The sequence below is a fragment of the Nannobrachium achirus genome (assembly GCF_963921795.1).
Source record: "Nannobrachium achirus genome assembly, chromosome: 13".
In the NCBI taxonomy this organism is placed as follows: Eukaryota; Metazoa; Chordata; class Actinopteri; order Myctophiformes; family Myctophidae; genus Nannobrachium; species Nannobrachium achirus.
The window spans coordinates 8,219,401-8,246,066 of record NC_137833.1 but is presented as its reverse complement, the minus strand read 5'-3'; the positions used below and the strand labels follow the sequence as shown (position 1 = coordinate 8,246,066).

General features: G+C 44.9%; 3 protein-coding genes across 4 annotated transcripts; 2 read left to right on the top strand and 1 right to left on the bottom strand.

Annotated features, from left to right (window-relative positions):
* Nucleotides 1-656: 656 nt before the first annotated feature.
* LOC308296782 (serine/threonine-protein kinase pim-3-like) lies at nucleotides 657-1,541 on the top strand (the record flags this gene model as incomplete). Its single annotated transcript, XM_080740108.1, has 1 exon — nucleotides 657-1,541. One exon carries the CDS (start codon nucleotides 657-659, stop codon nucleotides 1,539-1,541), a length of 885 nt encoding a protein of 294 aa, XP_080596234.1.
* Nucleotides 1,542-12,922: 11,381 nt separating this feature from the next.
* Nucleotides 12,923-13,510, bottom strand: LOC308296781 (MARVEL domain-containing protein 1-like; the record flags this gene model as incomplete). Its single annotated transcript, XM_080740107.1, has 1 exon — nucleotides 12,923-13,510. One exon carries the CDS (start codon nucleotides 13,508-13,510, stop codon nucleotides 12,923-12,925), a length of 588 nt encoding a protein of 195 aa, XP_080596233.1.
* Nucleotides 13,511-16,468: 2,958 nt separating this feature from the next.
* avpi1 (arginine vasopressin induced 1) lies at nucleotides 16,469-26,666 on the top strand. 2 transcript variants are annotated; one of them, XR_013962651.1, is made up of 4 exons: nucleotides 16,469-16,603; nucleotides 19,783-20,188; nucleotides 23,425-26,200; nucleotides 26,315-26,666. XR_013962651.1 is itself a non-coding variant. In XM_080740373.1 (3 exons), the coding sequence occupies exons 2-3, from the start codon at nucleotides 19,809-19,811 to the stop codon at nucleotides 23,684-23,686; spliced, it is 642 nt and encodes a 213-aa protein (XP_080596499.1). In that variant the 5' UTR covers nucleotides 16,469-16,603; nucleotides 19,783-19,808; the 3' UTR covers nucleotides 23,687-26,666. The 2 variants fall into 2 exon arrangements, 1 of the variants encoding a protein (XP_080596499.1); XM_080740373.1 differs by having other exon boundaries at nucleotides 23,425-26,666.

Sequence of the window (26,666 nt, the reverse complement as noted above, 5' to 3'; positions counted from 1 at the left end):
TTGCAAATAAGAAATACGTTTTAAATGCCAGATATTCAATCACAGACAAGACAAGACAACAGAGTTTGTGAGAAGTAGCCTACTGTAGCCAATAGCGACCTTAAGCAACGCTACGGCAACGGCAGATGACAACGGTAACCGGAAATGATCCGCGTCCCTTCCCACTTAGCGCCTACTCCGTCTGCTGCGTGTACGCGTCGCCATGGGAACCAAAGTGTTCAGTGAAAGGGGTGGGAACCCGTCGCCGCCGAGGCTTTGCTTAACCATTTTGATCGTTACGGCGATTACGTCAAAGCAGCCGTAGTCCACCTGGCGTTGCCATCCTGAAAATCATCTAGCTTAAAGTCGCTATTTTCCCCACGACTGCGGGAAGTGTGTGCAAATCGGTGTCGCCTGGGAAACGATTTGTATACAGTATATGTGACATCACCGCTGCAGGACTACCCAATCAGTGTTGTCGAGAAACGACATGTGTACGTGTGATGTCACGGCCAGAGGCCCAGGGGAGGGCGTGGCCGAGGAAACTGACTATAAAAGCACCTGCAGGGCTGAAGATGTCGGCGTTTGAACCATAAAGAAGAACGGAGGGGGAACGGTCACCCTGTGGCCTTTGTACAACTTTCGACTTTGTCGCACGTTTCCATCCGGGGTCGATTATGGACGGTTTGAATGTCCAGCCCGTCAAGGTGGAGAAGCAGCCCTTCGAGAGGGTTTACCGGATGGGCTCGGAGCTCTGCAAAGGGGGATTCGGCACCGTGTACGCGGGCAGCAGGATATCCGACGGCACCCCGGTCGCGGTGAAACACGTGGCCAAGGACAAGGTGTACGCCTGGGGCACGGCGGCCGACGGCGCCAGGGTTCCCCTGGAGGTCCTGCTCCTGGACAGGGTGAGCTCCACGGGGTTCCGCGGGGTCGTCCGCCTGCTGGACCACTTCGAGCGGCCCGACGGCGGCTGGCTCATCGTCATGGAGCGTCCCGAGCCGTCCCAGGACCTGTTCGACTTCATCACCGAGAGGGGCCGCCTGGACGAGGCCACGGCGCGCGGCTTCTACCGCCAGGCGCTGGATGCGGTCGGGCACTGCCACGCCCGCGGCGTGGCGCACCGCGACGTCAAGGACGAGAACGTGCTGGTGGACCTCCGCACCGGCGAGCTCAAGCTCATCGACTTTGGCGGCGCGGCGCTCCTCAGGGACGACGCCGCGTACACGGATTTCGGCGGCACACGGCAGTACAGCCCGCCCGAGGCCCTCCGCTCGGGCAGGTACCACTGCCGCCCGGCCGCCGTGTGGACGCTGGGCACGCTGCTGTACACCATGGTGCTGGGGAGCTGCCCGTTCGAGCGGGACGAGGAGATCCTCGGGGGAGAGCTGCACTTCAGACAGAGGGTTTCCCCCGAGTGCCAGCATCTGATCAGGTGGTGCATGGCTGCCAGACCCTCGGACCGGCCCACTCTGGAGCAGATCCTCGACCACGCCTGGATGCGCTCGTCCCTCGCCGTCTCGCCCTCCTCGCCGTCGGCCGACTCCTCCCAGGAGGAGTAAAGTGGGAAGCCCCGCCTCCCCCCATGTGAATCGACACTGATGTCAGGCGGGGTCCGCTCAATATGCAGACGGGCCGTTGTTTCCGACTAGCGTCGGCAGGTTAGATAATCACCCGCGTCATGGTTACTGAGGTTAGGTTTAGGGTTAGGTTTAGGCATAGTTTTACTGAGGTTAGGGTTAAGGTTAGGTTTAGTTCGTCGGCATACCGGCTCTTCGGCATATTGACGCGGACCCATGTCAGGCATTCCCTATAGCCTCGGAAACCCAGGCTTATTGGCGATTGGGAAGACAAATAAGCCTGGGCAAACCCCCCTATAACTGTGCTGGCTCATGACATTTTAATTGTATAACATAAATGTAGTCGTTCAGATATCTTATTTTACATCAGTAATCAGTATTGTTAATGAGTATCAAAAATCGCTATGATTTATCACTGGTTTGGGTTTACTCAAAGTGGACAGCAGCAGGAGTCATGTCCCTCCACGTCATTTCGAGACGTCGGAGGACCCGGCGAGATCCGCCGGCATACACACAATGTCCGCGTTCGCTCAGAGTGGTCATTCCAAGACTGGGATTCACAGACTTGATGAAAAGACCCTCGGCCCCCTCTCGACAAAGCCCTCCCCCCGTGCCTCCCTGTCCCGTTGAAAACCGAGCCCTCTGTTTTATTTTCCTCGTTTTGTAAGGTAGCCTATACTTATTGTTCTTGTCCAGCTTAATTTCACCTAACTTTTCTCTATAACCCCAAAACCCCCCAAAAGGCCCATAGAGTTCAATAGACTTTTTTCTGTAAACTTTCTTTACATAAAAAAGAATTTAACCTTTTCTTAACCCCAAAACCCCAAAAGTGGACATTTTACCGTAACCTTTTCTGTAACCGCAAAAGTCCATTGTGTTCAATGGAATTGTTCAAGCTTCACGTGACATCACAATATGTAATATAAATGGTAAGACGGGAATAAAAAGTAAAGCGCCGAACATTTTAATTCTTCTGGTACCAAGATAATAACTGTCAATAACTTTGTCCATCAGATTTGTATTGTTATAAAAAAATCAAACCTCGGTTCGAAGTGAAGCGGTGAATCTTAGTATAGAATTGTCTGGAGAGCCGGTATGACAGCCGGTATAATAGGTTTTAAAAAAATATATAAAAAGTCCTGCTTGCTGGTCTCTTAGTTGTTTGTCAACTGCATCCCTCTATAATTATTTCAGTTTCTGTTATCTTTGTGGCCTACTAAATTTTTCAACTTCTGCTAGATTGTCAATGTATTTACTCTTGTCTGCCTTAATGCTCCTTTTTACCATTCTGTTAGCATCTGTATATTCTTATTGTGCCTTTGCTTTTGCTCTTATGCGGCTATTTGTCATTGCTGCAATAGGTGAGACCTATTGCATGTACAAGACAGATAAAACCTGAAGGCCAAATTATCATGTGAAGCTTGACCAATCCTCAAAGTATCCATTCATCTGACCGGGAGGGACACTGCACACATATTCTGGACGTACAGGACAGATAAAGCCTATTCATTCTGAACTGAAATGACCATATATGGACATGGGACACACATTTTGCTTTTTGAAAAAGCCTATTCATTCTGGACTGATATTTTGCACGTACGGGACAGGAAAAACCTGTTCATTCTGGCCTGGAGTGACCATATATGGACATGAGGTGACATACATTGTGTTTTTGAAAAACCCTGTTCATTCTGGACTGAGATCACCATATATGGTAATTAAACGGACATTCTGTTTTTGAAAAAGCCTGTTCATTCTGGACTAAAATGACCATATATGGGCGTGATACACACAAAGCCATTCATTGGAAGCGGTTTTCACCGCTTCAAAAACTACACGTTCTGCCATTCAACTTTTTACTCGTGAATTTTCTCATAAAACATACCAGTGAGTAAGACACCCTAAGGGCGAGAAGCGACGGTCACGCTGAAACAACAGAGACTGACACAATGTGTCCATATATGGGCATTCCCAGATGGGCTTAATATTGATGACATCCGGGATCTCCATATATGGGCATACAAGGGAATAGGACAACATTGATTTGCAATTGTGACTCTGACATGATGACAAAATATGTCCATATATGGGCATTCCCAGATATGGGCTTAATATTGACAGGGATCCCATACATACAGTATATGGGCATAAAAGGGACAAGGACAGAATTCATTTGCAAGTGTGGTTGCGATGACGCGAGTCACACTTGCACATTAATTCTGTCTTGGCCATATATGGAGTGTGACATTAGGCGTGACTGACTAACACACATGAGCCGCAGGTTTTCGTAGTAAATGCAACCTGCGGTCGCACTAATTTAAGCAACACGCTGATATATACAAGCTCACAATGGGTCGCAAAGACGCAAAGTGAGCTTGTAGATCTGCTATTGTTACAGAACGTTTTACAAGTCATTATATTCTGCCATTAGTTTAGTCTATCTTTCATCACAGTGTGACAAATTGTTCTAGTCACATCTTTCTTAATTAATTAGTTAATTAATTAATTAATCTACTCTAATACTTACATAATGTTGTGTCATCTGGCACAAAGGATTTCCACTCCTCTGTTCTGGACCAGCACACTCTAATTGTTAAATTACTGCAATTAATTTTGTCATAAATTAGTCTGCAAAGATATTTGACGCCGGTGAACTTCAGATGACGGAAGGTAATTGATCTATCATAGTGTGCAAAACTGCTTATATATAAATATATATATATATATATAGAGAGAGAGAGAGAGAGAGAGAGAGCCTGGTTTGTTTCAGTTACTTGGCACGTGGAGTCATAACTAATGAAAGTCAAATGAAACAACCAGTTATAGTGATCAAGAAAGGTATTAATCTAAGCCAGTATTAATCTAAGCCAGTTTTTACATTAACCAATTGAACCCTAGCATCTCTATTCTGAGTAGAACATTAGCCGAAAATAGCAGATCTACAAGCTCAAAACACCTCGCAGGCAAAGAGGTTTGGCGTAGAGGGGGAAAAGAGCAGCCCAAGTACAGAGTGAAAGGTCAAGTATTGAGGGTTTAGGTGGTTGAATGTCTGAAAATACACATTGACAAGAATCCAACAAACACTGATGACAGTGCTGTCACACAAGTCTATGACTATGAAAAGGTTTAATCTGCAACACAATGTTATACAGTAGGCTATGTAGTGGGGGGTCCCTGCTTTATATCTGTCTCAGCTAAAGGGGCCCTTGGCCTGAAAAGGTTGAAGACCCCTGCTCTAAGCTGTAGACCACATCTTTTTAAAGTGGAGGCCACCAGAGGGTGCCAGCGAGGCACATTGGTAAGGAGAGCTCCAAGCTCTATTTATTTATTTAGTTTTGATTTTATTGTTTTAACTTAAGTCAGTGGTTCTCAATCTTTTCAGATCGCGACCCCCAAAATAATCATATTTTAACTGGTGATTATATATATATATATATATATATATATATATATATATTAGGGATGCGAATCTCGACCACTGAGGCGATACGATACGGACCTCGATACACAGCCAGCGATACGATATAATTGCGATACATTGAAATCCTGACGATACGATACATCACGATCCACCCCTGTTCCCGATACGATGCGATACGATTCACGATTCACCACGATTCAAGCCCAAATCCCAAAATTTACAAAACATAGCGACTAAAAATTTATGAAATTTAAATTCAAGGCAATTTATTGTTTCACTGTAGTACTAGGCTCTGTCTAACAACCCAACATATAGTATTCTGGGAGAACACAAAGCTGCTGGCTATTGTAGAAGTGTTTGATAACTAATCATATAGAAGGCCTATGTCATTATTAGTAGGCCTATATGTCTTCAACTGGGAGTCAGGGACCCCAATCCAGGGTTATTACAGGGGGCCTGCCAAATATTTGTGTGATACAGTATAGCCTACAGCGAGGGTCCCTGCTTGATCTCTGTCTGAGCTAAGGGGTCCTTGACCTGAAAAACAATAAAGTCCCTCCCTGGTTTGTATTTATATAATATAATATAATATAATATAATATAATATAATATAATATAATATAATATAATATTATATTATATTTAATCCAGGATTATGCAATTTTTATAGCCAAAATGTTTTAAAACAGACCTACAAGCTCACAGCGCGTCGCATCCACGACGCATTGTGAGCTTGTAGGTCTGCTATTTTAGGTGCAACACCTTTGTACTGCGATGTATAAATTAGGCTTCTTTTCCAGAGCAGAACTAGCAGCAGAGAAAGTGAGAGAGTTGCTTGCATCAACAGGAAAGTTGTAGAACAGTGACAAATACTTTGTTTTAAACGCAAGCAGTAGTCCTACAACACCCAGCAACATTGTTGTTGTTGTTGTGTGTGTGCAGTTAATATAGCGCAGAGAGAAGATGATCTCAATCAATTGTCCGTCGAAGATTCGCTAAGAAACGGCTGTTGATTACATATCACTCGATCAGCCTGTGCTACTCTGTGACAACAATCAGCGCAGCGGACTTGGATGTTATAAAGCTAAGTACTGTACTAATCTATCATCTTTTTAACCCGTGGGGCTGCTAGTTCGTCTGTGTTGATTCACTCGCATTTCGCTGTCTGTCTCCCTGGTTGCAAGCATGCAGAGTGCAGATGTCCGTCTGTCCGAGAGCAGCTCGCGTTAAAGACTGGCTTTTGGGGAGGGGGCTGAACCGAACGGCTGATGATGGTGCATTCATGGCGCCTCGGAAACACAGGATAGAATGAAATACTATTATGGAAGAACCGATACAATCGCGGAATGTACCGATCCAGACACTCACGGCACGATCCATCACGATTTCGGCCGTCTATTGTACCGGTACACACTGAATGAACCGATTCGACCGTATTGCGGACGTTTGTTTCGCGATTACGATCCGTACCGGTATATCTTCGCATCCCTAATATATATATATATGCAGCCCATATCTGTGTTGCTGGTTCTACACACAGGGATCTCCATATATGGGCACACATGGGATTGTATGTTTGATGTCAGAGGTCATAGACGTCATAGGAAGCATGTTTGGGGTCTCAAAGCATATCTCCATATACATGGTTCTCCATACTGTATGGGAACTAGGGGACTCCATATATGGGATTGGGTAACTGGTCCGATATACATCCCTGGCCAGATGGCCAAAAGATGGCGTGACCTCGCGTTTCGCCCTATTAGGCGTCTTACTGGTCTATATACACTTAAACTTTATGTTGGTTTGTTTACTGTTGCTGTTTGGGGGTGCCTGGCATGTAAACAGTTCGGGAACTGTTAACAGCGCGGCACTCGGTGCCGCGCTGTGAGCTTGTATATCTGCTATTTTTCAATAGCTAAAGTATAAAATAATTAAGGCCCCTCCACCTTGGGCCCTAGTAGTAACTCAGTCCCACTCCCCCCCCCCTCCCCCCCTCCCCTCCAGACAGGTTAGAAACATGAAGGATAACACGAGAAGGAGTTCTGTCTTAGAGACATACGTATGGCCCTGACAGATTACCATGTTTCGCGGCCTCGTAGCAGCCTCATCTTATTTCATTTGAACTTCAGAACGCAAGACAGAATGTTCTGTCCGTCAGGTAATTTAAATGATTCCATGTGGACGAAAAATGCAGGACGCTGTTCTTCCGGGGAGGGCCAGGAAGACCATTTAGACGGGATAGCAGGGCCGTTGGAAGGCCTGCAGGCGGGTGGGAAACTGCATGCACACAGGAAATGTCTCTTTGGTTGAGCAGCCAGAGTGAATATCATTCAGCTGGCACTTCAGGATAGCGACTGGGCTTCATGTGTGTTTAAATGCCCTTGTTGTGCCAATTTGTCTTGCTATTAGATTTAAAAATGTCCCTCTCTCTCTGTCCCCATACTGTAAGTCAATGTCTCTCTCTCTCTCTCTCTCTCTCTCTCTCTCTCTCTCTCTCTCTCTCTCTCTCTCTCTCTCTCTGTCCCCATACTGTAAGTGAGAAAAAGATACGTGTAATCCTAAAGTTATTTCTAACCTTATTCTCAGTAAAACGAATACAAGAATACAAATCTCTGCAACCTTCTTTCCGGCGACTCTATCGGCTACCCTTTGTTGTTGTTGTTAACCAATGCAGATAGGTTGACGATATCTGAAAACAAAAAAATGTGAATCTGATCACTTGCAAATAACAGTGTGGACACTGGACACTCAGTCCTACTGACCAGATTTGTGAAAGATTTTGCCCATGTGATTGTCTTGATGGACGTGGATGCACACTAAGAGGCCAACTTTTCTTACATGAAACATGAAGAAACACAAGTGTACATACATGTATACCGGTAAATGTAAGCTATGCACGACATGTGCACACAACTCTTTGCTGGAAAGGCTGTCAGCATTAAGCCTTTTTTTTTTGCCAAATAAACCCTATATTCTTACTTATGTTATACATGCTTAATAGTTAGTTGAGTGGCATCTACACTATACAGTATATACTAGGTCCGCTTATACTTCCCTCTGCACAAAATCTCTTCACTGAAAATTGCAGATACCCGCTCACAACGCAACACGTTGCAATGCATTGTGAACTAGTAGCTATTTTCACAGCATGTTGGTCCCAGATTAGGGACGCTAGTGTTAACTGTAAGCAACAAAGTAATTCAAGTGACTCAAACATGTCAGTATCTTTCAGTATCAAGCTGAATATTGACTGTTTGTTTATCCAGAAAGAATGATGGACGCATGGGGGCTGCCCCCCCCCCCCCCCCCCCCCCCGCCAGAGCTGTTTCTATACATGACTGTTTCTCCACATGTGGACAGGAGACCACATCTATGGAAATGTCTCGGGGAGAATGTGCCCCCCCCCCCCCCCCTCCTCAGATGTCTTTAGATGTATAGGTCCCTGCAGCTGTTGACCATTAGCCTGAACCTGGAATTATTTTCACGCTGCAAGCTTGTAGATCTGCTATTTTTGAAAAGTCGTGTAAATTTGTGCAAATCTTTGAATATATGTATTTTTTAAAGCGAACATTTGTAACTCTAATTTCGCTACTGGTTGTCCCTGGAATTAACCTTAGAGCCCAAAAGCACCCTCTTCATAGCATTCCTCTCTGTTAGCCACTCGAAGGCTGGTGTCCCTTATTTGGGCATGTCATTAGACTGTGTAGGTGAGAAATGTCAAAAGATTTCAAAAATGAATTCACAGTTTACTGTTGTTGTACCTCTTTCTGTCGGAAGAAACACTTTCAGCTTACAGATTTATTTTAAAAACAGTGCCCGCTTTTCGCTTTTTCACCACACACATTCCTGTCAGCAACAAGTGCACATCACACTGTCAGTGTAAACTCCCAAACTGTGGGACACAGGGACATACACAGACATAATAGCTGACAGCAGGCATGGAACCAACATAATGCATACTGTAGGTCACATAGGGTGGCTTTGCGTGAGGTCTAAGCATCTTGACTACTGGTGTGTAACGCTTTCTGGACCGGACTAGACGTTGACTCATCTCCCTTTGGTTGGCTTTCCTGTCATTGGCTGAAGACCAGACAACCTCCCTAGCAGAATGTTCCGGTAAGAACAGGCCCCTTCCCACACACACACACACACACACACACACACACACACACACACACACACACACACACACACACACACACACACAGGTTAACACAGTGGTTCTCAACCTATGGGTCGGGACCCCTCCTAGATTTTGGGAAGAGTGACTTAATGTGAAACATTGTTTTTTTCTCACTCAACAGTAAACAGACCGGTGCAATTTCTATGTGTCATTATTTCGACTAAACTGGAGTCGTCAGGTTACTCACCAGCATCAGGATCAGGGTTAGGTTTAGGTTTAGGCATAGAGGTTAACATCACCAGCGTCAGCAGGTTAGCATTTCACCAGGTTAGGGCATTATCGACTTGTGATTTTTGCAAGTCAACTCGACTCAGTAAAAAGTTGAGTGGAATTCGACTTTATCGTTTTGATCGCTACATGCTCAAAACGCAACTTCGACTTTCGACTTTCTCTGGTAGGAGTCGACTTGTGTAATGAAGTCGACTGAGTCGACTTGTCGACTTTTTCGTTAATGCCCTAGTTAGCATTCACCCGTGTCGAAATACTGGGACGTAGAACAGATGTTATGTCCAAATATGGACACGCTCCCGTATACACTTTATACACTATGATGTCATTGCAAACAACATTGTGTATGGAGTCAAACTTTTGTGATGCCAAGTTGCCAACTCCTACAATTCCAAGAGCTTTTCAGGGGGAGGGGGGGGGGGGGTACACAGTTGAAATATGGTTATTTTGTGGGTCTCGGCCTGAAAAAATTAAGAACCACTGCCCTCACATGGGTTAGGGTTAGGGTTAACACATAGGCCTACTACACATTGTTGTTTGCAGTGACATCATAGCAGCCAGCGCACAGACACAGGGCTGCCAATCCATGACCTTTCATTGGTCGTGTGCCAAATAAATCCTCCTGTGCTGATTGGCTGTGGGTCTTTCATCTTCCCAACAGGAAGTCCCTTCAGGGCTCCAGTCTCGCCGGTCTCTAAATGTGTGTCTCATTTGGAGAAGAGGCTCATAACAGCACGGAGTGCGGGAGAGCCTCGTCTTCCGTTTTCTCGGTTGGACATACACAGGGACATGCTGGGCCCCTGATTCAGCCCGGGGAAAAATAGTTGGAGAGGCCCTCATTGCGTAGCGCTGCTGCTGCTACTCAAAGATTTGCCATTTCAGATCATGACAATAAGACAAGCCAATTACATGAGTTATATTTCGTTGTTGTCGGGTGGAAACCTTGTATGTCCAAAACCGTTTGTTTTCATTTAAAAAATGATTTAAACTAGTGAAAACAGCCGATCTACAAGCACACAACAGTGCGAGGCGTTGTGTGCTTGTATATCGGCTGTTTTCACTACTTTTGTGCGACGATGAAGCAGGGTTTTGCTTTGCGAAGAAAATGTACACATTTGAAACTTAGATATGAGGTTTCTGCCCGACAGTGACGATTTACTTTGTTGGCCGCCCAGCCCACAAAATGGAACGAAGGCCGACATTTTATTTTTAATTGTTTCCTAATGGCCGGCCTGGACCGGCCGGGAATGAACCGGCCATTCGGGAGTTGCTTTTCCCAATGGCCAGCAGCACGTCCCTGGACATAAAACACAAAAAATGTGCAAAACTGCTCACAGCCGTCGCCCTCCAGCGGGTCTTGAGAACCTCTCTGTGCCCGCAGGGATTGACTGGCTATAAGCCTACAGGTCAGGGTTTCCCAAAGTGGGTGCCGTGGCACCCTTGGGTGCCGTGATGCCAGTCCAGGGGTGACTCAGAATAATCTGATAATATTTGGAAAGCATCAATATCACTTCAGTTTAACACTTAGACCAGGGGTGGGCAACTTTGATGATAAAGAGGGCCACTACATTTTCACACTCACTCCAGAGGGCCGCGATGCATATCAAAAATGGCCGATCTACAAGCTCAAAACGTGTCGCAGTGCGACACGTTTTGAGCTTGTAGATCGGCTATTTTTGAGATTTTTGAATTGGAATCCTGAAAAGTAACTTAGTTTTATTTTATTTTATTATTTGTTCATTTCAAATGCATTTATATGTTGTTATGTTAATACTGTTAATACTAGTCTGTAAGCTACTAATATAGACTGAAGTAATTAAAGCAGGTCATGTTTGCATGTTTGGAATTATAACAGCTGGAATCAATAATATATCAGCATTCAGATATCAACCTCCGGGCAGCATTAAGTGAAGGTGGGGGCCGCATGTGGCCCCCGGGGCGCCAGTTGCCCGGGAGTCGCTCTCCATTCCGACATGTCGCCACTCCGAAATTGACTTCTTATTGTCGGAGTGGCGACACTTCCATAGGGGTTAAGTTTAGGGTAAGTGTTAGAGATAGGGTTAGAATCTCTATGCTTAGTAAAACAGACCTGATTTGCACTGTACTTGATGAGTTATTCTTCCATCTACTTCAACTCTCTTCACCAAAATAGCCGATCTGTGAGCTTGTAGATCGGCTATTTTTTGGTCAACCTTCCCCTCAGAAAAGGGATGCTTAAGTGGTTAACCCAGCAAGCACGCCAGGACCTGGACCAATCAGTGACGTCTGGATTGGGGCCAGATCACAGCCCATATGGGGATGATCTTGACGTCATTACCAGGACGTCATATGGACTCTTTTGTTTGACAGGATTATTGTTATTGTTTGTAATGTTAGTTGAAATATGAGCATGTAAGGTTATATTCTAGGACATATCTGACTAGTTATGATATTTATCTGGCCTATAGAATATCACCTCATTTCAACCAACATAAATCCAAACAAAAACGTCCATATGACGTCCTGGTAATGTCGTCAAGATCATCCCCATATGGGCTGTGATCTGGCCCCAATCGAGACGTCACACTGATTGGTCCAGATCCTGACTGTGCTTACTGGGAAATGTCAAATATAAAGTTATTTTCAGTCAGTTCTGATGGAAACTGATATTTCTCCGTGACATACTGTAGCCTACAATATCTCAGGTGGAAATATTATCATGTAAGATTCTACAGATTGACAGTGTAATTCAGGGGTGCCCTGGATGAAAGGTCATTTACAGGGGTATCCTGAGTCAAAAAAGATTGAAAACTCCTGCTAAAGGTGTTGTTTCTTCAGCCTAGCAGTGAAACCAAACAAGGAAGACCTCTCACTAGCACTGATATGGTGGTTGTTTATTCTTTTGCATTTGGTTTTACATAAAGAACAGTTAATAAGGGCACGTTTTTCCCCCTGATATAAAACACCTGTGCCTACCGATACATAGTAGCATGTTTTGTGTTGCTGCCGCTCACGTTGTTAGGACAGCATCCTGGTAGAGGAAGACACTGATCAAATGTTCACGCCTCGATAAGTTAACAATAGAGGGTATGTGTGTGACATCATCATTATACCCGGAAGTTATGCGGGAACGCCTACTGAGTGGCAAAAAACTACTTTCTGGCCTTGACAGCCCATACATCCAAACAGAGAGGTCCTATCTGACTGCATTAAACAACGTTAAACTCACTTTGCCACTCACTTTGCCAAATTGCCACTCGATTTACCATTCACTTCATGCATGCACATAGCCTCTATACAAAGGCTTTGGGGTGTTTGAATTAGATGAAAACTAGTTTAGTGTCACATTATTCAATAATAACGGGAATACTGGCTGCCATATAAAAAAAGACATACATAAAAATATATACTTTAACTACTGAAAAGAATGAACAGTGTTAAATTAGACTACTACACATACAACTTAAAAGCCTGAAGCACACAGGCTACAAGCCAAGGAGACAAACTCTGTCCTCTCCTTTGTCTTGAGGAAGAAAGGGGGGGCATCAGTCATCACGCCTGTTGTTGTTCCCCCACCGGAATGCCTCTCCTGCTGCCCTGCTGTGTCTGTGTGTCGGGGGTGGGGGAAGATCCTCCACAACAACAACAACAACCCCCAAACCTCCTGCACCCTGCGTAAACCGCCCCGACCAGGTAGGCGGCGGCGCCCAGGCAGGCGAACACGGCGGCGGCCAGGTAGACCCCGTAGAGGCAGTAGTGCTTGTACTGCTTCAGGTTGCAGTAGGAGTTCCTCTCCGTCTTGTAGATCATCACGCCGATGGCGGGCAGGTAGAGCGCGGCGGCCACCGCGTCGTGTGCCAGGTTGGTGAGCGCCCAGCGGTCCTCGCTGCCGCCCACCACGGGCACCAGGTCCTGCTTGTCCAGCAGCGTGACGAAGAACAGGGCCAGGGTGAGGAGCCAGAACAGTACGGCCACGAACAGCACAAAGTGGATGGAGCCCTCGTACTTGTTGGCGGCGATGACCACCCACAGCCCGGCACCGAACAGGATCTGCAGGACGCGGAGGATCCCCGAGAAGCTCTTCAGGAACCCCGGGATGTTCCTGGTTCTCACCTGATGATGGGGAGGTTGAGGTGCCATCCTCTCTCATCCACTTCTCTCTCTCTCTCTCTCTCTCTCTCGGTTCCCCTTTTTCCCCAAACAGGGCGGGTGTGCCTTCAGCCAGCTGCAAACAGCTGCAAACAGCTGGGGGAAAAGGGGAGGGGGAGAGAAGAGGGGGAAATAAAATAAAAACAGGAGGGGAAAGGAAAGTCTGTATCGTGCTCAAATGTGGTGGTGGTGGGAGGCAGAATTGTGGGGAAAGTCTGATTAAAAAAGAAAGAACCGCTTGTTCTTTCGACTACAACCCCGGGGTTTTGGAAATGAAAATTCTTCCTTCTGTTTCGTCTCTTCCGTTTCCTCTGGTGAATGCAGCGTCTGTCTGTAGTGTGTGTTGGTCGGGGGCTGGGAGACTGGGAAGGGGGAGGTTTATAGTGAGTGTCGGGCAGGGACTTGCAGGGAGTCTTAGAGAGGCAGGGGCTGACATTTCTAGAAGGTCCTTTTGGTTAGGGTGACCAGACGTCCCGGGCCGGGACTGTCCCGTTTTCAAGCTGCGTGTCCCGGTGTCCAGACAAATATCTCTAAAACATTAATATGTCACTAATATTCACTACAAAATTGTCCCGGTAGTTCGCATCTCGGTTTGAGTGGCTGAAGTCACCCTACGTTTGGTGGAAATATCGAAAATAGCAGACAGAGCGTGGAGGCCGGCTATTTTCGGTGTGTGATACCTCACTGAACTAATAATCAAGTCAATACTGGAGATGTGGCGTAACGGCATGGATTCTTTCAACATAAGATGCTGCATTCAAGTTCAGGAGAGTTTGGACAAGGCAATTCTCTTGAACGCTGCCTTCAGGTATGGCATGGAAAGAGGACATTTGTGTTTCTTTCATAGTTAAAAACTACATTCATGGTCTGGAGAGAGGGGAGCGTGTCGCTGTTACTACATTTCAACTTTTCAACACCCGACTCTAACCCTCACCCTAACCTTAACCTCCGTGGAGTGAGTCGCTAACCCTCCGGTCGAAATGATGGGAGAGAGAGGGCACTTTTTACAGATGGATATAAAAGGGCAGGGACTCAAGCCTCCTTTGATGTCTATGTGTGCACGTGCCTGGGTGTCGGGGGCTGGGAGACGGAGAAGGGGGAGGTTTGTAATTCTAAGCTTGCTCCTCCTTCAGGGAGCACCAGAGCTGGTGGATCATCCAAACATCTCTCTCTGCACTGTTTGATTGATTGAAGAATGTATCAGAAGGTTGCATGGGAAAAAGCACAGTTTCATGACAGTGCAGTTCACTGGTACACGGTCAACTAAAAGGAGATCCTAGTAAGCTTTTCGGCTTATTTACACAGGAACCACTTTATGAATATCATATAACATTGCATGACGGATGACGGATAGACTGTAGCTCCAGGGTTATCCAAGTCTCTCTCTCTCTCTCTTTTCTCTCTCTCTCTCTCTCTCTCTCTCTCTGTGTGTACACACACACACACACACACACACACACACACACACACACACACACACACACACACACACACACACACACTTTTTATTAAAATACATAAAAAGAAAAAGTCTACTTGGTCAGACGTGGATACTCACCATATGGGATGCTATCCTGGACTGGTGACTGTATCCTGGTTTGATTGATCGATTGATTGATTGAAGTCCGTATTATAAGTTTTGCTTAGGAAAACAGTTTCATGACAGTACAGTTCACTGGTACAAGGTCAACTAAAAGGAAACTCAGGTAATGCAACGCTTATTGAGATCCTTCTCTTTAACTCATATAACATTTAATGACAGACGGATATAGAACACAGACACAGTAGGCTACTATATTTATCAGAAAATAACTTGTAAACAGAATAACTAAAAACAAAATAGTGGAAAATACAAGTTATGTGTACAATAGGAGGGTCAGGGCGAGGGAATGGTAAGGTTTTTTTTGTAATGTATTTTCGCCCATAGATCTCTGAAATCGACCGGCTCCCTCTCAGTCCCATATGGCATATCAAATCAGCTAAAACATATCGATCTGTGCGTCAGTGTGTGCCTGTTGCTCACAAGGACTTGTGTTGTCCCGTCACAGCCTGACGCAAAGGGACTCCCCGCCGGGAGGGTCGATCATTCCTGTCCCGACTGACGTCAATGAACGGATTACACTCTGCTGTGCTCTGCTAGAATTAGCAGATCTACATGCGACGCGTTGTGAGCTTGTAGATCTGCTAATTCTCGGCACACACGACGGGACAGCACGGCACGCCACAGCCTACGTGGCCAATCCTTCCCAGCACCACTGATTGGTGGGAACAAAGTCCTGGAACATGACATGTCATGGATGAGGTTCAACCTGGCGTTTAGCAGTGTTGACAATTTGCCTTATATACGTCTACAAAAACGTTCAAATGTCAGAATCAATGTGCTTAATGAAGTCTCACAGACGTAATGATATGGTTCGCTTAAACAGAATTACCCTTATCTTCCGTGTTGTCTAATAAGAAGCATTTTAATCCGACCAATGGTCATTTTCCAAAAAATGTTTGAACGTATCAGAGTGCAGTACAGCTCCCCAACCGATGGGGTCGCGTTGAGAAAAATCTGAGAAAAATGGCCATCGATCGGATTAAAATATGTTTTATTAAACAAAACGGAAGACACAGGTAATTATTATTAAGCGTACCATATTAAGACATCCGTGAGCCGTCAGTAAGCACGTTATTTTGGGAATTTGAACGTTTGTATAAACGTAGGTGTCAAATTGGCTAAACTGCTCCACAGCAGGTTGAGGTGGATCCATGACGGCGGTGAGAAACGACCGTCATGTCCCAGTACTAGGAGGGGAACAATGTCCGTCCCCGCCCACAAAGGGAGGGGACGCGCTCTCATTGGCCAGTCGGTCGCCAGGGGTAACCAAAGCGTCACCAGTCCGGATCAGATTGCACTCTAGGTCATTATAGTAGACACACACGCTCACACACACACTACAGTATGGCCATTCTACACTAGCATTGTCTGCCGCACACACTCACCTTTAGCACACATTATTATATAGTAATAACATATAAAAGAATCATGCTGTGTAGGAGAGCATTGCTTTGAAAACAGAAGTTCCTTTTTGAAGGAGGGTAAGTCGACAGCTAACTCTAATCTATAACATTTTCACATGACTCTAATAGTCTCACGTTGTTGTTACTAACGTAGGCTCTACTTATTCGTTTGTATGACGTCGAGTCCTCTGTCTGTGACCTATGTTTACACAACCCTGTGCATGCTGCAATACAGTGTTACTGTAAATGTCTCCTATTTCACTTTACTACTATTATTTATTTTCCCCTTGTTATTTTAAACATTTTGACTGCTTTTTTTTTCTTTTTTTTCCCCCCTTTTGTTACTGACAATTCCCTTTGCGAAATAGCCTATGTGGTATATCCTCTGTCTTTCAATGTTACTGTATGAGATACATAAAGTGGTTCCTGTGTAAATAAGCCGGAAAACTTACTAGGATCTCCTTTTAGTTGACCTTGTACCAGTGATTTGTACTGTCATGAAATTGTACTTTTTGCTATGCAACCTTCTAATCAATTCTTCAATCAATCAATCAATCAATCAATGGTTCTCAAAGGTCTCCCCTTAACTCTGACAGTGTACAAATGGAACCAAATGGTTCCATTTGTACACTGTCAGAGTTACAGACTTGTATGGGTCCATTTAGACCTCCCTAAAGGAACTATAGGGAACCCCTGAAATCCACTTTGAGAACCACTGCTGTAATATATGAGCAGCATCAGCATGACATAATATCCCAGGGTCAAATTGGAACATGGTGTTTGGAGAAAAGGGACAAACTGTGCTGGTGTTTTCTCCAGTATGTGTATCTCTTTTTATGTAATCCAGTTGATTGTTCGTCCCTTTCAAAGACCTATCGCAGATCTAAGAGACACAAACTCATGTCAATAATGTTGGCCTTGATGGCTTGGGGAGGTCAGGTCACAGATGGGGCTGTAGTATATAGTCAATAATCCAATTCAATGGTGTGTAAACAGAGCTGTGCCACTCACACTGCAACTGCATGGAAGACCAGCTTATATAAATGTTAGAAATAGTTATGCCATGCAGGCAAGGATAGCTTGGCATGAAGCCTTTTTGAAACAAATACCAGCTATAATCTAAAGCCTTTGCACATGTCCAAACCAAATAGAACGTAGAAGAATAGCAATTCATTGTACACCATGCAGTTTGAGATGCAATCTGCTAAAAGAAGAAATGGCAGCAGTGAGGTTCATTCATTTTTGTCAAATCTATGTTAATCGGCCTGTGGGGTCACAAGACCAGTTTAGCTTTTTGGTGCACATGGCAGATATGACACGTAAACCTAAATAGCATATACAAAGAAATTGCTGACATATTTGACAATAGTGGAAATAGCCGATCTACAAGCTCACATGTGAGCTTATAGATCGGCTATTTCCACTATTCTTTTTCATAATGTTTGAAAATATATGAGAATTTTTCAACATGGAAACGATTATGACGATTATAAATGGTAAATGGTGCATTTATATAGCGCTTTTATCCAAAGCGCTTTACAGAGATTGTGCATTACATTCACCCATTCACGCACACATTCATACACCGGTGGCGGAGGAAACCATGCAAGGCACTGACCTGCTCACCGGGAGCAATGTGGGGTTCAGAGTCTTACCCAAGGACCCTTCGACATTAACTCAGGGGGAGCCCGGATTCGAACTGGGAACCCTTCGGGAACCCTTCGTGCTCTAATAACGGTTTCTCTACCCCTGAGCTATGCCCCCCCATTATGACCAAATCATTGTGATGTACACTAATTGCGATCAGATGATTATGTAATAATTGTGACTAGGCCTGTCCCACTTCAAAGCATGTCAGAAGGTAACCAACATGAGAGCAACCATCTGCAGTTTAATGGGCTTTAAAGCACAGCTCCTGCATGGTTCCTAAAGTAAGATTAAAGAATCAGAGCACAGAGATTGAGCCAGGGGCAGGGGCGTCACAAGGGGTAGGAAAGTGGGACTGCGTTACCAGGGCCCAAGGTGGAGGGGCCCTAGTAACTTTAGCTATTGAAAAATAGCAGATATACAAGCTCACAGCGCGGCACCGAGTGCCGCGCTGCGAGCTTGTAGATCTGCTATTTTTTTTAACGTCGTGAAAATGTGTGCAAATCTTTGAATATGTATTTTTTAAGCAAACATTTGTAACTCAAAATTTGCTTCCGGGGGGGGGGTCCCTGGAACGAAATATTTTGAGATGGGGGTCCGTGGCCAAATTCATATCATTTTGGGGGTGCTTCACAGGAAAAAGTTTGAGCATCACTGACATGGAAACATGGGTTTCTTGCACACATTTTCACAATTTTTCAAAAATAGCAGATCTACAAGCTCGCAGCGCGGCACTCGGTGCCGCGCTGTGAGCTTGTATATCTGCTATTTTTTAATAGTTAACATTCATGGGGGGCCCGCAGTGAATCCTTGTACCCAGGGCCCAGAATTTGGTGTGACGCCCCTGGCCAGGGGTCAAAACATTTTTTGTCAAAATATATATTGTCACTGTCTGGCCAAAACCTCTTAACGCCATTTTTGAGGTTTTAGATTTATTGCCATAAACCAGGGCTATTGAACACCCTTTACATCTGAGTGTTGGTTAAAATAATATTGAACCAATGGAAAGTAGTAAAAAAGTGCTTGGGACAAAACCTCCTAACTCCACACTTTCTGCCAAATCAGCTAACGCCACCCGATTGGCCCTCACAGCGCTGCGAACTTGTAGATCTGCTATTTTTGAAAAATCGTGAAAATTAAAAATTTTACCCTATTCTATAAGTGTCTTTTGAATCCTTTTAAGATTTTTTGAAAAACCTATGTTTCTATGTCAGCAATCTGGCCAGCCATCGTCAAAGAAAAGGTCCTTTTCACATAACTGGAGCTCAGTTAGTCTGTTCTTGAGAGACTACTATGTCAGTGGTTCTCAAACCTTTTCATGTGAAGGACCCCCAAAATGAAATATATTTGGCCACGGACCCCCATCTCAAAATATTTAGTTCCAGGGACCACCCAGAAGCAAAATTGTAGTTACAAACATTCGCTTTGAAAATACATAATATTCAAAGATTTGCACACATTTTCACGACTTTTTCAAAAATAGCAGATCTACAAGCTCGCAGCGCGGCACTCGGTGCCGCACTGTGAGCTTTTATATCTGCTATTTTTCACTGGTTAAAGCATTCAATAATTCTAGACCCTAAATGGACAATGTTTTCCCCTCCCAGCAGAGCAGAGCCAGTGTGTGGTTCTTCCCATGGACGCCCAGGCCTCTTCTCATCCGTCCTCCGCGGTGGTGGCGGGCCCCCCCCCCATGGCGGGCCCCCCCACCATGCTGGTGACGACGTGCCCCCCCATGGTGACGTGGCGCCTGGCCGAGCGGCGAGGCAGGAAGGCGGGCTCGGGGAACATCTTCGGCGGGGTGAACCTGTGGCAGCTCCAGAGGCTGTTCCGCGCGGCCGGGGACCAGGACGCAGAGCGCAGGGCCCAGCTGGTCTGGGGCCACGGCGACGAGGCCGAGCTGGCCCAGGCGCTCATAGGGCTGAGGGCCCGGGGCCGGCGCCTCCGGGGTCCCCGGGGCCCCGAGGGGAGAGAGGCACTGGGCTCACGCTGGCTGCAGGCCTTCAATCACCTCAGGTACTGTATAGAGACGCTATGGGAGGTCCATGATGGGGCTTGGCTGAAGCTTGAAGCTTGTAGATCTGCTATTTTTGAAAAATCATGACATTTCATAGTCTCATATTTTTGACCCGATTCTATAATGTCTTCTAATTATTATTATTTTTTTTTCATGTCAAGGACCCCCAAAATGACATTTATTTGGTCGCAGACCCCTATCTAAAATATGTTGTTACAGGGTCCCCCAGAAGCAGTGATTTGTGTTACAAAAGTTTGCTTTGAAAGTATTATATTCAAAGATTTGCAAAAATATTTTAACGATAAAAAAAACAGATCTACAAGATCGCAGTGAGCTTGTATATCTGCTATTTTTCAATAGCTAAAACATAAATTAGCAAAAAATATATAAATAATAATGGATGGTATGGCATGCAAGCTTGTGCATGCTCGTTGCACGCAGAATTAGTCTCACGCACGCACGCATGCACGCACGCATGCACGCACGCATGCACGCACACACACACACACACACACACACACACACACACCTTTGAGTGCCTGCTGAGTAAGCCAAGCAAATACGTGCAAGATCTTCAGAGAACACTTATGTAAACCATATGAAATTGCGAACACATTCCAGCCGTGGAACAATCTAAGAGCTTAACTTTGACTTCAGTACCTGCCTGAACTCGGTGGCTTTTAAACCCCCTTGATTACAATAAGGTTTCAAACAAAAGTCTCTTGTGTTGTTAACACAGGGATGCTGACAGAACCCTCGATAAAAACCCCAGGACAAAAATCCACTCGTCCGAGACAATTTGCCCTCTTGGCCCCCGAACTGTGGAATAAACTCCCTGTCACACTTCTCCCGTCTCCCGGTTCTCCCGTCTATGGGATGAATCAGAGGTGAGCTTTTCCACCGAGAACCGAGTTCTGTTCCGAACCGTAAAAGATGGTTCGGAACGGGAACCACAAAATCCTTGGTTCCTCTGGTTCAGTCTGGTGGAAACGCAAGCCGGTTCGCAAGAACGAACCGAGATTCCAAGAAAGTTGAACGGCACTGGTTCTTGAACCAAGGTTCTTTAGGTGGAAAATAGGGATGTTAATCGACTCATTATTTGCAAATCGACGAGTCGAGGTCGAAAATCGACGTGTTGTTCGATTTGTTTCACTTTTTTTTTCAAGCAGCAGCTGAGAGGAGAACACAACAGCGCATTACTTTAAGCAAAACAACTTATGCAGCTGCACCCATCAAGTTTAGAACTTGCATCAAAGCCCTAATAATGATAATAGATGATTGCTCTTCCTTGCGTTAGCATGGAGTCTGTTCTCTCGAGACTAGAAGCGGAGTTACAGTCCATGGAAAGTAGCGTTAGCAAGCAGGCTCAGGCTGGCACCCAAGGTTTGGTCTGCCTCGCTCTCCACTCTCTGAGGCCGGACTCACACATATGCGTGAAACATCTTCTCCGTATCGTATGAGAATGAGGGGGGAGGGGGGGTCCAATGCATTGTCAATGGAAGGTTGTTTGGTTTTTTGTTGTTGCCGTGTCTCTTGCTCAACCGAAGGCTGTCTTTTGGCCAAGAGACACGGCAACGACAAAAAACCAAACAACCTTCCATTGACAATGCATTGGACTCCCCCCCCCCCCCCCCTCATTCTCAGACGATACGGAGAAGATGTTTCACGCATATGTGTGAGTCCGGCCTCAGAGAGTGGAGAGCTGGGGGAGGGAGAGCGATGCAGACCAAACCTTGGGTGCCAGCCTGAGCCTGCTTGCTAACGCTACTTTCCATGGACTGTCACTCCGCTTGTGTGTGTGAGTCCGGCCTACCTGACCGCGTCCACGGGTGTCTTTGTGTTGTGTTTTATTGTCAATCTTGACAAAATCATCGCACGCACGACGGCGACGCTGCCAGTTACAAGCAAGCTTTCTTTTCAAGCGTGCACAAGGCAGGAGGTAAACACAAACACATCCAGTCAGCGCCCACTGCTATGACGCGTGCACACGATCAGACCAGCAGTGTTTCTCAACCAGTAGTCCGCGGACCTGACTAGCGCCGCATGCATGCGAATTTGCGATGCATGCATGCACTAACACAGACATGCACTCGTCTCCGACACAGACACAAAAAATGAAAATAAAAAATAACGATTTTTCGACTCCCATTTTTTGAGTCGCGGTGAGCTTGAGTAGATTTTCGAGTCGATTTTCGAAGGCCCATTATGAATGAATGAATGAATGAATGAATGAATGAATGATTTTATTTATATAGCACATCTTCACAGCACGAATGCACTACAGTGTGCAGACACACAATACTCAATAAAAGTAAGCTCTACAGTTGCAGAGATACAAAATAAAATAAAAATAAGCTCTACAGTTGCAGAGAAGACATCAATAAATTAAAACACCCACAGTAACACGGAATACAAAAGAACAGTAAAAAACAAGGATGCCTATAAGTGACCAAAGGCCTGTCTGAACATGTGTGCTTTCAGATGCCTCTTAAAGGAGGCTTCTGAGGGGGCCATTTTTAGGTCCAGGGGGAGGGCGTTCCAGAGCTTTGGGGCTATGGCCTCAAAGGCTCGGTCGCCCTTGGTTACTAGATTTGTCCAAGGGACATCAAGGAGGTGTTTATCAGCGGATCTGAGTGAGCGAGTGGTAGGGGTGGGACGGATAATTTCTGAGATGTACGTAGGGGCTGGGCCATGAATTGCTCTGTAGGTAAACGTGAGGACTTTGAAGTGGATCCTGTAGTGTACCGGGAGCCAGTGCAGAGAGGCTAGAATGGGGGTGATGTGACATGACTTTTTGGATCTAGTGAGTAACCTGGCAGCAGCGTTGTGAACCAGCTGCAATTTGTCAACGGATGTTTTGTTGAGACAGGTAAAAATGGAGTTACAGTAATCTAGCCTGGATGAGATGAAAGCATGTACAGCCATTTCAAGTTCAGAGAGTTCCATTAGAACTACAGACTCACTCCCTAGCTTCCGCCGTGGCCTGAAGACTCACCTAATGGCACTTACTGTAGCTCACCTACCGTTGATGGCCACACATGAAATCTAGATAGCATTTTTTAAGTTTTAACTATAGCGTTTTTTACTGATTAGGTGCTCGGTCTACCTATGTAATTTTGTCTAGATTGATATGTCTATGCATTTGATGTTGATGTATTGATGTATTACCTTGATTATTGTAAGTCACTCTGGATTAAGAGCATCTGCTAAATGTAAATTGTAAATTGTCGTTCAGGATCGGTGGTGACGTGTCGCAAAGCAGCAAAGCAGCGAAGGACCCCATGGAGGAGACCAGCACCTCAGAGAGGGGAGGAGTGGGACGCGGTGGTCCGGAGCCACAGGCGTGGACACTGAGAGGGGCCGACAGAGGAGGCCCAGGGGCCACGGAGAGTCAGGGACCCCCAGGGACCACCCCTGAGAGAGCAGCATCCCGGGCAGGGCTGAGGAGAGGAAGAGAGAAGGACCCGGAGAGATATCTCCACCGCATCCTGCACTGACGTCTGACCACCGACCAAAGACCTCCGGAGAGGTGGAGCTCTGTGGCTACTTTAAGGGACCCCTAGGGGGTCCTCAGAGTTACTACAGGGGGTCCTCCAAATCTTTGTGTGATAGAAACCTCTCCTTTATATTAACCACTTGCCAAAAAATAGCAGATCTGTCGTGAGCTTGTAGATCGGCTAATTTTCGACAAAGTGGTTTGGTGTAGAGGGGGTCCCTGCTTCATCTCTCTCTTAACTAAGGGGTCCTTAGCATGAAAACGTTGAAGACCCCTGGTCTACTTGAAACAGCCAGGTTACTGTAACAGTAACACTGTTCAGATGTTTTGGTTACTGTACTGTAACTCTATGCAGATGTTTAGTTACCAGTATGTTTGCACATATAAACCACTTGAGCCCTGTTTACTTCTGCGTAAAGCCAACTCTTCAGAAGAAGTCGGAAAGCGTCTGCTGCCGACAAGCTGTCGTCTGCATCTTGTCGGCAAGAGACGATTGCCTTCAATATCGCCATGCAGGTCTGTTGGAGTTGGAAAGGTTCTTTAGTTATCTGTTTGGTGGAGAGTCGCCTTACAAATAGCTAAAATACCTGAAGCGATAAAAATGTAATAAAGCAATGTTCCACTTGAATGTTGGGTGTTTAAGCAGCTACCAGTGTGTGATAAAGTCGAGTCCTCCTGGTATGCAAATCTTTTTTACAGCGATATTGGTCACATATAGGCTATACTGTATATTTTGCACTAGAGAAATGCCTTTATATCAGCCTGTCAAAAGCTGCTTTGATAGCAAACTGACAGCTGGTAAAATATATATATATTTATATATTACACCGATATTGCTGACCTTAATTATACGATTTTTGGAAGTTTTCAAAATAGCGAATTATTTACAAGCTCATAGCACATCACAACGCAACACGTTGTGAGCTTGTAGATGAAGCTATGTTCGCAATCGGTCGTACATCAAAGTATAACAGGACTTAAGTGGTTCATATACTGTACGAATCTGGAAGCATCTGCTTTGTTTGTTTGGGTTTGTTGCCGTTGGGTGAGAGGTCATGAAATCACTGCTTCTGGTTGGCACAAAAGCAACATAAAGATGATGGACTGGAATGTTTGGACTTAATATCTACAGGTAGATATTGTACTGTATACTGTACAGTAGTACAGTGGTTCTCAACCTTTTCAGGCCGTGACCCCCAAAATAATCATATTTTAACTGGAGACCCCCACCCTGACGAGCACTAAGGGTTCTATCACGGTTCTATTGTGAAAATAGCAGATCTACATGCGCACAACGCCTCGCAACACGAGGCGTTGTGAGCATATAGATTGTCTATTTTCACAATTTCTGCCTCTAATATTTGACAATTTGGCCAATGTTTAATTTGTCCTTTTAGAGGTATTAAAAAGTCCTTAAAGGGATCCCTGGCTAATACGACAAATATGCCTTAATACATTATAATTGTCCTCTATAAATACAATGTCAAATTAAAAACACCTTAATTATTTTATTTCTTCTAGAAATAGCTAATCTTTCACTCAATAGGGGAAATGCCCCGTCGCAAGTTGATGATGTCATAAACGTCATGTGTGGTCTATCCCTATGGAATTTATGGCATGCATGTGCAAATAAAAACAAACGTAATACTTCCTATGGTTAATATGAGCATCAAATCAATATTTGTGTTTAGTTTTTTTGCACATGCATGCCATAAAAATGACACATGACATTTATGACATCATCAACTTGCGACGGGCATTTCTCCTATTGAGTGAAAGATTAGCTATTTCTAGAATAAATTTAATATTTAAGGTGTTTTTAATTTTACATTGTAGTTATAGAGGACAATTATAATGTATTAAGGCATATTTGTCGTATTAGCCAGGGATCCTTTTAAATTGGCACTTTAGAAATGTGCATATACCCTAAACATTATGCTGGTTTGTTTACTGCTGAGTGAGAAAACAACGTTGCACATTAAGCTGATCATCTGGGGACCCGCCGAAAATTATTTGGAGACCCCCCTGGGGATCCCAACCACACGTTGAGAACCACTGCAGTAGTACACCCACGTCTCTGCCAAAGTTCAACATTGCTTTAAAACAACTCTTGGTTCTGTTGGGAAAAGCAATAAAAAGCAAGAGGTCGACACAGCTGTTGGGATAAACCAACATGGATATAAGTCAGCTAGAACAGGAGTGCTGTGCAGGTACAGGGTAAAGTGCACGTTCAAACCTGCTGTACCAAGTTATGGGACACTGAAGCGGAACAAGAGACGGCTGTGCCACCTTGTGGAAAACTGGGGGACTACAGTCATACACAGAGCCTGTCAGTGCACTATGAAAATAAACTTGCAGAGGTTTAAACTTGCCTGGCAGACCAAAAACAAAACAAAACAAGTTTATTTTTTCTATCAAAGTTTTGTAACTTGTACTACACTATATCTCAATTCAATTCAATTCAAATGAGCTTTATTGGCATGAGAAAACATATGTTTACATTGCCAAAGCAAGTGTCACAAATAAAAATAAAAACAGTTGAAAATGGGGAACATAATTATATACAGTTGGAGGGGGTACAGCATAAACAGAGCATCTCAGAGCCAAGTGTTGTACTTTTGTATTACAGCATTTGACAGCTTTTGGACACTTGTTACCTTTCAGATTGTATTATTAATACAAAACATACACTGACCACTCAAGTCCTACGTCATATTTCGCCTATTCTGAAATAAGCCGATCTACAGTACCGTGTGCCACACTGTGAGCTTGTAGATCTGCTGTTTAACAAGCTTGACAATTTGTCAAAGAATTTGATTATCCTGGTACTGTAACTACAGTATAAGTTGATGCCAATACTTTTGTACATTTTGTTTAATCACGTTCAGTTCATGCAAATGTTTGGTATTGTTCTGTGTAATTGGTTGTATTTGACAATCTTGTACAATTTATTCTCTTAAAGGTCAAAGTCGAACACTAAA

What these genes read in the sequence shown, in the direction of transcription:
- avpi1 (XM_080740373.1), top strand. Translation starts at nt 19,809, where the DNA reads ATGGACGCCCAGGCCTCTTCTCATCCGTCCTCCGCGGTGGTGGCGGGC. An exon ending in CAGGCCTTCAATCACCTCAG is followed by an intron (nt 20,189 to 23,424) that starts GTACTGTATAGA and finishes ATTGTCGTTCAG; the next exon opens with GATCGGTGGTGACGTGTCGC.